At 36.3% G+C, this 13022-nt stretch overlaps 1 protein-coding gene across 4 annotated transcripts in view; it reads right to left on the reverse strand.

Moving 5' to 3' along the window:
• CEPT1 (choline/ethanolamine phosphotransferase 1) overlaps positions 1–13022 on the reverse strand; it is a 46393-nt gene that overhangs the window by 25837 nt on the left and 7534 nt on the right. For all 4 annotated transcript variants that reach the window (XM_058439472.1, XM_058439473.1, XM_032155035.2 and 1 more), the window contains exon 2: positions 12018–12429. In XM_058439472.1, coding sequence (XP_058295455.1) covers positions 12018–12356 — 339 coding nt within the window. In that variant the 5' untranslated portion in view covers positions 12357–12429. The remainder of the gene's footprint in view (positions 1–12017; positions 12430–13022) is intronic.

Consider the following 13022-nt stretch of genomic DNA (forward strand, 5'->3'; position numbering starts at 1 on the left):
TCAGAAACACAGTTACCATGTTTGACTAACATATTTTTACCTGCAGGTTGGAAAGCTAGTTGGAAGCTATGGGAGAGAAGATCCAAGTGCTACATGATGAAGAACTCACTGAAACAATTAGAATTGTAAAAGAATTAAATTTCCTGTGCTTTTAGAGGTGTTCAAGCAGATGCTAGGTAACAACTTATGAGGGAAATTACAAAAATCCCAAGAGATTGGACTAGGTGTCTTCCATAAGAGTCTTCTCAATGTTTAGATTAGAAGGGTCAATTATTGAATTTTTTCCAAAATCGTATCCTTCAAAATGTTTGCAGGTATCACATGAAAAATTCCATGCTAACCTCATATGGGAAACACTGGGTTAAACACTAAACAATGTTAAACAGATTTCTTTACTACAGGACTTCTTCTAGTCCTTAATATTGCTAATACATCCTGTGAATATTCAAGAGGGGGGCATAACGTGCTGCCATTTTCCAAATTTATTTGAGTTTGTAACATTTTTAAACATCTCTTCAATGGGCCATAAAATAACACTAGGAAATGATATCCAGTGCAGAGTGTTCAGAATACTATTTTTTCAAATCCACAGTCACATTTTCAAGGAATAGCTTCTCTTTTCCCAAACAGAAATTGAACTGCTGGTATTGAATTTATTTATTTATTTATTTATTTATTTATTTATTTATTTATTTATTTAAGATGGAGTCTTGCTCTGTCACCCAGGCTGGGAGTGCAGTGGTGCAGTCTTGGCTTACTGCAACCTCTGCCTCCTGGCTTCAAGAGATTCTCCTGCCTCACCCTCCCTAGTAGCTGGATTATAGGCATGTGCCACAAGGCCTGGCTAATTTTTTATTTTATTTTATTTTATTTTATTTAGTAGAGACAAGGTTTTGCCATGTTGGTCAGGCTGGTCTCGAACTCTTGACCTCAAGTGATCCGCCCACCTCGGCCTCCCAAAGTGTTGGGATTACAGGCGTGAGCCAACGCACCCGGCCTGGTATTAAATTTAAATATATATTCAAAAAGAAGAGGTCTTATTTGATTTATCCTTAAGAATGTGGAAGAGTAAGGCCGGGCGCGGTGGCTCACGCTTGTAATCCCAGCACTTTGGGAGGCCGAGGCGGGTGGATCACGATGTCAGGAGATCGAGACCACGGTGAAACCCCGTCTCTACTAAAAATACAAAAAAATTAGCCGGGCGTAGTGGCGGGCGCCTGTAGTCCCAGCTACTCGGAGAGGCTGAGGCAGGGGAATGGCGTGAACCTGGGAGGCGGAGCTTGCAGTGAGCCGAGAGCGCGCCACTGCACTCCAGCCTGGGCGACAGAGCAAGACTCCGTCTCAAAAAAAAAAAAAAAAAAAAAAAAAGAATGTGGAAGAGTATATTGTATCACTTTTCATTATTTTCCCCTTCCCAGGCTATAAAATATTTTTTATAATCACAAGGTAGTTTATTGTATATTGGTTATCAAGTTACACTGTGAATATTAAACACTCAGAGATGCAAATAACATTCAGTCTATTCTGTACTGCAAAGGAGTTTCTCTCTGATAGAGATCTATTTAGTACCAGTTATTAAAAGGTAAGGATCTTTTCAAAAACCTTTTTTGAGTTCCGTTTTTTAAGACACTGAGATTATCCAAAGGAGCTAGCACATACCTCCACTAAGCCAGAGTTATAAACCCTAAAAGCAATAAATATGATTATGGAACCATACTATACATGCAAGCACACTGAACTGAGTAATTAATCCTGTATGACTAAGAACTCTGTCTTCTGGACTTTGGGTCTACTCCTTCTTGCTCCTAAAGGAATCCAGTAACTCTCTAGAGCTGTGCTATCTTGTACAGCAGCCATCAGTCATCTGTGACTATTTGAAATTAAATAAAATTAAAAATTCAGTTCCTCAGTTACACTAGGTATATTTTGAATGCTCAATAGCCATAGGTAGCTATGGCTACTATATTGGACCTCACAGACATAGAACATGCCCATCATCATAGAAAATTCTGCTGAATACCTCTGCTTTAGGGGACAAGAAATCTAGGAGTTTCTTGGGGTCCAAGCTTAAGATTTTAATGGGGTAAAATGTTGCTCTGGAACAAAGATAACTAGTATATACACAATCCTAGGAAATAGTAAAATAACAATCACAGACATAAAAAGTTTTCTTGACTTTGGATTTTCCTTTCTTCCTGTGAATCTGCACAATGATACACTAATATTCATATACTTCTTCCTTGTTCACATTATTTTATACTTCTCAGAGGTATTTTAAGAAGAAAGCCTAATTCAGGAATAAATATGATCCCTGTTGCCGTAAGACCCTGGGGGAGATACTGAATGAATGAAGCAACTCATGCATCATTTAGAACTCATTATGTCCTGATAAGTGTATGGGAAAGAATTGACATAAACAAATAATCTTATCACAATGTAGCAATTAACCAACTTGTAAAATCTTGCAGAGATGTTATGTGAGTCAACTCAGGTAAAAAATTCCAAGAAACATATGGTTTTACTAAACTTTTGAAAGAGAACTGAAGATTTTACATACATACAAACATATACACATGCTAGTACAAGAGTAATTTTTTTCTTTTTCTGGGAGGATATATCAAAAAAACTATTAAATGTTACCTCACTTTCAGCACTGGACAGATCATCTAAATTAAGTTTGTCCAAGCTGTGGCACGTGGGCTGCATGCAGCCAAGGACAGCTTTGAATGCAGCCCAACATCAATTTGTAAACTTTCTTAAAACATTATAAGATTTTTTTTTTTCCCGCTCATCAGCTATCGTTAGTGTTTTATGTGTGGCCCAAGACAATTCTTATTCCAATGTGGTTCAGGGAAGCCAAAAGATTAGACACCCCTGATTTAAACAGAAAACCAACAAAGTAACATTGAACTTACACTGCACTACAGACCAAATGGACCCAACAGACATTTACAGAACATTTCATTCCATAGCTGCAGAATACACATTCTTCTCTTCAGCACATGAAACATTCTCCAGGACAAACCATGTGTGAGGCTACAAAACAAGTCTCAACAAATTTTTAAATATTTGTGTTGGGGTCATTTCAGGTATCTTCTGAGACTACAATGGAATAAAACTAGAAATCAATAACAAGAGGAACTTTGCAAACTGTACAAATACATGAAAATTAACCAACATGCTCCTGAATGACCAATGAATCTATGAAGAAATTAACAAGTAAACCATTTTTTGAAAAAAAAAAAATAAAAACAGAAGCACAAAATACCAAAACTACAAGCTACAGCAAAAGAAGTACTAAGAGGAAAGAATAAAGCAAAATAAATGCCCACATCCGAAAAGTAGAAAGATTTCAAATAAACAACATAATAATGCACCTCAAAGAACCAGAAAAGCAAGAACAAATCAAATCCGAAATTAGAAGAAATAAAGATCAGGGCTAAATGAAGTAGAATATATATATATATATGCACACATATGTGTGTATATATGTACATGAATATCTGGCCAGGCGTGGTGGCTCACACCTGTAATCCCAGCACTTTGGGAGGCCAAGGCGGGCAGATCACCTGAGGTCAGGAGTTTGAGACCAGCATGGTCAACATGATGAAACCCCATCTCTACTAAAAACACAAAATTAGCCGGGTGTGGTGGCGCATGCCTGTAATTCCAGCTACTTGGGAGGCTGAGGCAGGAGAATCACCTCCCAGGTGAGGCGGAGGTTGCAGTGAGCCAAGATCACGCCGTTGCACTCCAGCCCGGGTAATAAAAGCAAAGCTCAGTCTCAAAAAAAACCCCCAAAAACGTGAATATATATATCATATATATGTATATATACATATATGACACATGGCATGTGTCATATATATGTTGTGTGTACACACACACACACACACACAAATGATAAAATGAAAAGTTGGTTTTTTGAAAAGAAATAAGATTGACCAACTATTAGCTATGATTAACGAAGAAACAAAGAGAGAAGACTCAAATAAATAAAATCAGACACAAAAAAAGAGGCATTACAACTGATACCATAGAAATATAAAAGATCACTAGAGGTTGTCATGAACAACTATATGCCAACAAACTGGAAAACCTAGACGAAGTAGATACACTTTTAGACACGTATAACCTATAAAGATTGAACCAAAAGAAATAGAAAACCTTAACAGACTAATAACAAATAACAAGATTGAATAAATATTAAAAAGTTTTCCAACAAAGAAAAACCCAGGACACCAAATGCCTTTACTGCTGAATTCTACCAAACTTTAAAAGAACTACACCAATTCTTCTGAAACCATTCCAAAATACTGGAGAGAAAATTCTTCCTAATTCATTCTACGAAACCAGCATTACCCTGACATCAAAACCAGACAAAGATGCAATAAAAGAAGAAAACTACGAGCCAGTATTACTGATGAACACAGATACAAAAATCCTCAAGAAACTACTAGCAAACCAAATCCAATGGCGCATTAAAAAGATTACTCAACATGATGAAGGAGGATTTAACTCAGGGATGCAAGGATGGTCCAACACATGCAAATCAATAAATGTGACACATCACATCAACAGAACAAAGAACTAAGATCCTATGATCATCTCAATAGGCTCAGAAAAAGCATTTGATAAAATTCAACATCTCTTCAAGATAAAAAGTCACCACAAATTATGCATACAAGAAACATACCTCAACACAGCAAGGACCATATATGACATACCAACAGCTAACATCATACCGAATGGGGAAATGGTCAAAGCTTTTCCTCTCAGAACTAGAACAAGACAAGGATGCCCACTTTCTGCACTCAACATAGTACTGGAAGTCCCAGCCAGAGTAATTAAACAAAAGAAAGAAACAAAAGGCATTCACATTAGAAAAGAGGAAGTCAAAACCGTCCCTCTTTGCAGAGGATATGAACTTATATACGGGAAAACTTAAAGACTGCATCAAAAAACTCATAGAACTATTAAATTCAGTAAAGATGCAAGATACAAAATCAACATACAAAAATCAGTAGCATTTCCATACACCAATAACAAACTAGCTGGAAAAAAATCAAGAAGGCAACCCCATTAACAACAGCTAAATAAAATAAAATAAAATAAAATAAAATAAAATAAAATACTTGGGAATAAATTTAACCAAGGAGTTGAAAGATCTCTACAATGAAAACTACGAAGCACTAATAAAAGAAACTGAGGAGGACATACACACAAAATGAAAAGTCATCCCATGTCCATGAATATTGTCAAAATGGCAATACTACCCAAAGCAATCTACAGATTCAATGCAATCCCTATCAAAATACCAATGACATTCTTCACAGAAATAGAAAAAAAATCCTAAAATGTGTATGGAATCACAAAAACCTGAGAATAACCAAAGCAATCTAGAGCAAAAAGAACAAAGCTGGAGGCATCACACTACCTGACTTCAAAATACACTAAAAAGCTATAGTAACCAAAACAGCATGGTATTGGTGTATAAAAGAACATACAGACCCAAAGAAAGGGGAACCCAGAAATAAATCTATGTATTTACAGCCAACTGATTTTTGACAAAGATGCCAGGAACACAGAGTGGGGAAAGGATAAATAAATGGTACTGGGAAAATTGAATATCCACATGCAGAAAAATGAAACTAGACCCCTATCTCTCACTATATTCAAAAATCAACTCAAATGGATTAAAGACTTATAAATGTAAGACCTAGTAGTATAAAACTACTAGAAAAAACACAGGGGAAATGCTTCAGTACATTGGTCTAGGCAAAGATTTTATGGCTAAGATCTCAAAAGCACAGGCAAGAAAAACTAGAGACAGCAGGGCACGGTGGCTCACAACTGTAATCCAAGCACTCTGGGAGGCTGAGGCAGGTGGATTATCTGAGGTCAGGCTGACCAACCCCATCTCTACTAAAAATACAAAATTATCCAGGTATGGCGGTGTATGCCTGTAATCCTAGCTACTTGGGAGGTTGAGGCAGGAGAATCACTTGAACCTGGGAGGCGGAGGTTGCAGTGAGCTGAGATCATTGCACTCCAGCCTGGGCAACAAATGTGAAACTCTGTCTCAAAAACAAAAACAAAACCAAAACCTAAAGTAGACAAAAGAGACTATAACAAACTAAAAAGCTTCTCCATATCAATCAATAGAGTGAAGAGTGAACCTCTGGAATGGGAATAAGTATTTGCAAATTATACATTTGGCAAGGGATATTATCTAGAACATACAAACAACTCAACAGCGAAAAACCGACTCATCCAATCAAAAAATGAGCAAATGATCTGAACAGATATTTCTCAAAAAAGACATATAAATGCCAACAAATATATGAGAAAATGCTCAACATCATTAATCATCAGGGAACTCCAAATCAAAACTTCGATGAGATATTATCTTACCCCAGTTACAAAGATTATTATAAAAAGACAAAATTAACAGATGCTGGTAAGGATGCAGAGAAAAGGGAGCTCTTTCTAATACACTGATGGCAAGAATGTAAATTAATGCAGCCACTATGGAAAACAGTACGGAGATTTCTCAAGAAACTAAGAATTACCATATGATCCAGCAATCCTACTACTGGGTATTGATCCAAAGGAAGGGTAATCAGGATATCAAAGAGATAACTGTACCCCCATGTTTATTACAGCACTATTTACAATAACCAATATATAGAATCAACTTAAACATCTATTAACAAAGGAATGAATAAAGAATCTGGTAAATATACATAATAGAATACTATTTAGCCATAAAGAAAAATGAAATCCTGTTATTCCCAGCAACATGGATGAGCCTGGAAGACATCATGTTAAGTGAAATAAATCAAGCACAGAAAGATAAATACTGAAAGTTCTTACTCATATGCAGGAGCTAAAAAAAAAAAAAATGCTCATAGAAGTAAAGGGAAGAATTGTGGTTACAAGAGGCTGGGATGGGTAAGGAGGAGGGGAGGATAGGGACAGGTTGTTTAACAGAAGCAAAGTTACAGCTATGTAGGAGGAGTAAGTTCTAGTGCTCTACAGCAATGTAGGCTGAATACAGCTAACAATAATGCATTGCATATTTTCAAAAAGCGAGAAGATCTAGAATATTAACACAAAGAAATAAATGTTTGACGTGATAGACATAATTACCCTGATTTGATCACTATACACTGTATATATGTTTTAAAATATAACACTGTATCTCATATATAATTATTATGTGTCAACCAGAAGGAAAAAATACTCCTAAGATTTTGGCGGGCATATATATGGGCGGGTACAATATGAGTTTTATTACTATTTCAAACATACAAAAAGTTTTAAAAATCTGATGAACACCCTTGACAAACCTCTCAGCTTAAAAAGTATAATTGGAGCTCCATGAACAGCTCTCTCCAATTCATCATGCAATCTCCCCCAAAAGTACCCACTAACCTGAATTGAGTCTTTATTATTCCCATGTTTGCCTTTAGATTTGATTACATATATATGCAATCCTAAACAGTAATGACTTATTTTGCAAACTTTAAACAATTTCTAAATGGTGTACTGTGTGTTCCACATGTTGCTTTTTCTACTCAATAAAATTTAGGGTGTGATTTGTCAGACAAAAATACTGTTAAACTTTATTACATTTGAGGAGAGGGGTTAGGGTAAGAGGTAGGAAGGAAAGGCAGATAAAAAGGGGAAGATTTTACTTTTTGTTTTATGCCACTCTTTGAATTTTTCTAACTATGTAATTTTTTTCCCCTTCACTTTTCAATGTCAACATAAGTTAACTGGGCAGTGAAATTATGGTCAATGTGCCATTTTAATTTTCTTTTCACTTTTCTATGCCAAAAAAAAAATCTAACAAGTTATTTTTTAGTTAGGTGAATCAAAAGCATGAAAACTAGCAATATAAAAACAAAAACAAATGAGTGTTTAAACAACTCATGGTATTTCAAAAAGTTATACTGAAATTTGACACAACTCTTTTTGATAATGGCATTTCTAGTTTTCATGGGTATAATACAGGTTAACACCAACTTCCTTTATCTGTCTTATGTGATGAGGACTAAACTGTTGATTTTTACCTTGCCCAAATTCGTATCTAAGGAGTCTGGGCAGTCATGCCCTACAAATCATAAATTCTCATCAGATGGGTTTTATTTAACCCTACATATCTTGATTTACTTTCCAACCTGACTCTGGCATAACATTACAAGACAAGGAAGAAAATCAAAATATTTTACCCCAAAACATGTTTCTTGGTCATATTTTGAATTGGCCCTGCAAAGCTGTTCTTTGTGGGGGAAAATTTGCATCTGTAAAGAACCTCTATTAACATAGCTAGATCTTTTTCTTCCAGACTGTCCCAATCCTAAAGAGATTAACTAAGATCTGAAAGGGAAACTTTGTCATCTATTGTCTCTAAGGACAGCCACTGTAAGACTTCAAAAGAACTTTGGTCTCCACAATCTTTATCTTAACCTGAACATTGCCTTTCTATCAATCCCAGATCTTTAGACAAACTTAGCCAGAAAATGTTCAAATTCAACTATAGCCTGGAAGCCCTTCCACTCTGAGTTGTCCCGCCTTTCTGGACCAAACCAATGTATTTCTTAAATGTATTTGATTGATGTCTCATGCCTCTCTAAAATGTATAATACCAAGCTGGCCGGGTGTGGTGGCACACGCCTGTAATCCCAGCACTCTGGGAGGCCAAGGCGGGTGGATTACAAGAATAAGAGATTGAGATCATTCTGGCCAACATGTTGAAATCTGGTCTCTGCTAAAAATACAAAAATTAGCTGGGCGTGGCGGCGTGCACCTGTAGTCCTGTACTTGGGAGGCTGAGGTAGGAGAATCGCTTGAACCAGGGAGGTGGAGGTTGCAGTGAACCGAGATTGCGCCACTGCACTCCAGCCTGGCAACAGAGCGAGACTCCATCTCAAAAAAACAAAAAAAACAAACAAGCAGTGCTCTGACTACCTTGGGCACATGTTCTCAGGACCTCCTGAGGGCTGTGTCACAGGCCACAGTCACTCATATTTGGCTCAGAATAAATCTCTTCAAATATTTTACAGAGTCCAACTCTTTTTGTGGACGGAGGCAATGTGAACACAAGTATATTAACATATACCAAGTTGCAAGACAAATTCCAAATTAACTTATGATACTAAAATCAAAGCTACTAGCTAATGAAGTTTAAATACTGAGTAATGAACAGATCGAAGGGAAATTTTGGCTCTCCGTATATAAAGAGAGAAGTCTGTATTTCTACCCTAAGAATGTGAAAAATAAAAGCTAACTTATTTTCTTATCTACTAGGAGGATTGCTTTTTCTAAGAAACAAACTGAGCTTAAACTATTATAATAATGACCTTCCTTTCTACCAGAAAGATTGGTGTCTGAAACTCTAATACATTTTAAAAAATTAGTAACATAAAAAATATATGGGAAGTTCGTAATACTATACATGTAGACATGAAACTTAATGATCATCCACTGGCATAAGGCCCAAAAGAATCAGAGATATAATGAAAGAGAATTTCCCTGGGTGATAAAATTTATGAAATTCTCTGACTCCAACATGATGATAAAGAAAAATATAAAAGAAATAAGGACTTAGATAAATTTATAACTGGAAATATTATGTATTATTAGAGGAAATCACGAATGGGAAGGGGGCTGTGGAAGAACAGATTATATACCCAATCTTTTTGATCAATGAAACAATAACCATCTACTATTTTGAACATTATATGCTAGGTACCCTGAATGTATGATCATCATACCACAAAATAAGATTTAAAGAGGGTGACTTAGAGAATTTACTTATCTTACTGAAGATCACAGAGATTAACAGCTTGTCATAGAAAACAACCAAGACCTATTTAAATGCATTCTGCTTTGAGCCTAATAAGGATAGCTACCTTGTAGCTAAAAATGCATCCAGGCATCTCCACTGTAGGACATTACCTTCCCTTGCAGAGCAACAAGCAGCAGCTCAGTCATATTGATTCCTCCTAGCAGCAATTCTGAACCATCACAACTAGTGAAAAGAATAGCTTCCATTCTGGAAGTCTCCTTAAAGATTTAACTAATTCTTGGGTTATTCATACATTCCAAATCACTTAAGAACAGAGGCCAAGAAAAAGTATTACAGAGGAACACACTACCTGATATACTCTGTGGTGTTCAGTAAATGACTATTAGTGGCTGAACTATCCTTGAACCTGCTCTCACTCCTTGATCCCCATCCTAGAACTAGTTTAGTACTGGAGGTCTTCCACTGGAATCAACCCACCTCCCTGTTGTTCTACTATATCTCTAATGATGTGTGTGATTTGGATCAAACCCTTCTGGGAGTGGCAGTCAAATTCTCAGATAAGCCCCAAGTGAAACAATTTAAAGGATATGTAATAAAGAATCCAAGGACACATTTAAATAATGTACTGGTTTGTGTTTTTTAAGTATCCTAACTGAGCAACAGGAAGAGAGTTAAAAAGAGGAGGGGAGCTGGGCGCGGTTGCTCACTGTAATCCCAGCACTTTGGGAGGCCAAGGTTGGTGGATAACCTGAGGTCAGGAGTTCCAGACCAGCCTGACCAACAAGGTGAAACCCTGTCTCTACTACAAATACAAAAATTAGCCGGGCGTGGTGGTGTGGGCCTGTAATCCCAGTTACTTGGGAGGCTGAGGCAGGAGAATCGCTTAAACCCCGCGGAGGTGGAAATTGCAGTGAGCCAAGACAGTGCCACTGCAACTCCAGCCTGGGTGACAGAGGCAGACCCTGTCTCAAAAAAAAAAAAAAAAAAAAAAAGAGGAGAAACCTGATTTTACATCTATAAAATCTGTATGGACTGTATTTATAATAGTAAAAGAGGAATTAAGGGTGATGGGAAATGAAAACCTGGAAAACGACAGAAATCACATGTTCTAGGGGTAACTGTGACCCTCAATAGCCATTCACTTTAATGGCTTTCATTTAACCTATGGAAACAGACAAATTGATGAAAACAGAAAATAGAGGGTTGAATGGTGGTAATTTTATCTCAAAGGACAAATAATCTGAGATTACTTAAAAAAAATTACTTCAAGCTTAAAACAAGGTAAGGAATGTTGTGGCCATTCATCTCATTTAGTTCAGAATCACTCTGACATGTTTAGTTAGAATTACCTTCTACTGTCTTGAATTACCAGAAACTGACCAGTCTAACTAATACAGGCAGAACAAATGCTTGTAATTCTTTCATCTACCTAACTAGCTTAGTTCATGTTTTGGTAAGGACATTTTAAAACCAAAGAAATAAATATCAATTTATCTATTCTGATAAAGAGTTCTAGTTTTGGTTTCAAGTAATGAGTACAGAGGGTAATAGAGGGTAACAGTAGAAGAGAGGCTTGGATCTGAGAAGGCCTGTGTGAGTCTTTGTAAGCAATAGCATGCATCCTTTCTTAATGGTAGCCAGGGCAGGATACGGAATAGGAAATACATTATATTGACTTTTTCTTACACTTCCTTTGCCACAATTGTTAGAATAATAAGCCATATACCTGAAATCTATCAGGCATACATGTTTAAAGGAAGAGAGAAGGGAAATTTAACACTTCTCACTAGAATGGAAAAAAAACCTTTTGATAAGGCTAGTTTATAGTCATGCCATACTAAATACCAGAGAGTTTTCTCACTTTTTTTTTTTTTGCTAAGACTTTATTCTACCATTTAAAAAAATGAAAAACTTTTTTGTAAAAAATTGAGATTTAGTGACTTTAAAAGGAACATTTTACATGTTAATCCCTGCTAACATTAATTTAACTACTAGGACCACAGTCTACCGTTTGCTTCTGGTTTCCAATAAGCAAGTATGTAGGTTGTACTTATAAGCTTTATCACAGTGTGTGTGATATTTTAAAATAGTTGACATATAGCTGTCAGATTACTTTATCTTTAGTTAAAATGACCCCATGATCCCAATTACAATGTTTTTGGTATATAGCAAATGTTGAGATCTGTTAAGAAACTCTTACCTGCTCTGTAGCTGTAGGGCAGTAGAAGACTAATAAAATAGTTGTACAGATGTTTATTGACAGTCCAATGATGGTGATGAGATTTGGGGCAATCCAGGAGGGAACTCTTCTAACGAGCCATTCCCAATACCCTTGCATTAAGGGCTCAAGCAGGGACCGTCCAGCACTTTGATATCTGTGTTCTTCTAGCCGCTTTAGTTGGTGTCTTGACAATGGTGGTGTTGGTAACTGAAACAATTTATTTAATACACATCCTGTAGTACTCATATACCCGAAGCCCACTGGGGACTCCGGGTGAGAATCTCCACATCTTTTCCTTGTTGATCGATGCCCACTCATGGATCTTGTTTTTTTTAAATATTTAAAGACAGTAATTTACCTTCTTTTGTAGGTTTTTGTGGCTGGTGCTTACCTAAAAAAAATAAAATAAAATGAAAATAAAAAAATACACTTGTTGGCCACTATTTACATCTTATGCCAATATTAACAAATCAGGAAACAAAAAATCAAATTGTCAATGAAGTAGTAAGTATCAAATAGGACCAGAAAAGGAGGGACCTGATTTTGGTTCTAGTTCTTATTGAAAGTGTATAACCTCAACTTTAAGCAAAAAATAGTAAGAGACTTTAATAGTAGTATGCTTCCTATTATCTGATAGTCTGTCTGACTTTGAAGCTCATATTCTTTTTCGATCTCACACTGCTTTCAGTTCTATAATGCAACAAATGTTAGAAATCATCTCATCATTACACATATATGGAAACTGAGGTCCCAAGGCTAGCAAATTAGCATTAGTATCAGAGGAATGACTTCAATGAGTCTTAAACTAGATTTTTATTTAATAGTAATAGCTAACATTTATTGGGCATGCCCTTCATACTACAAAACCTAAGCACATTTTATATACTAACTCCTTTAATCCTTGTAACCACCCTAGAAGGCAAGGACTATTAATTATCCCCATTTTTACAGAAAAATAAACTAAGGCTCAGTGAGGCTAATTAA

Source organism: Hylobates moloch, unplaced genomic scaffold (genome assembly GCF_009828535.3).
Source record: "Hylobates moloch isolate HMO894 unplaced genomic scaffold, HMol_V3 SCAFFOLD_5, whole genome shotgun sequence".
In the NCBI taxonomy this organism is placed as follows: Eukaryota; Metazoa; Chordata; class Mammalia; order Primates; family Hylobatidae; genus Hylobates; species Hylobates moloch.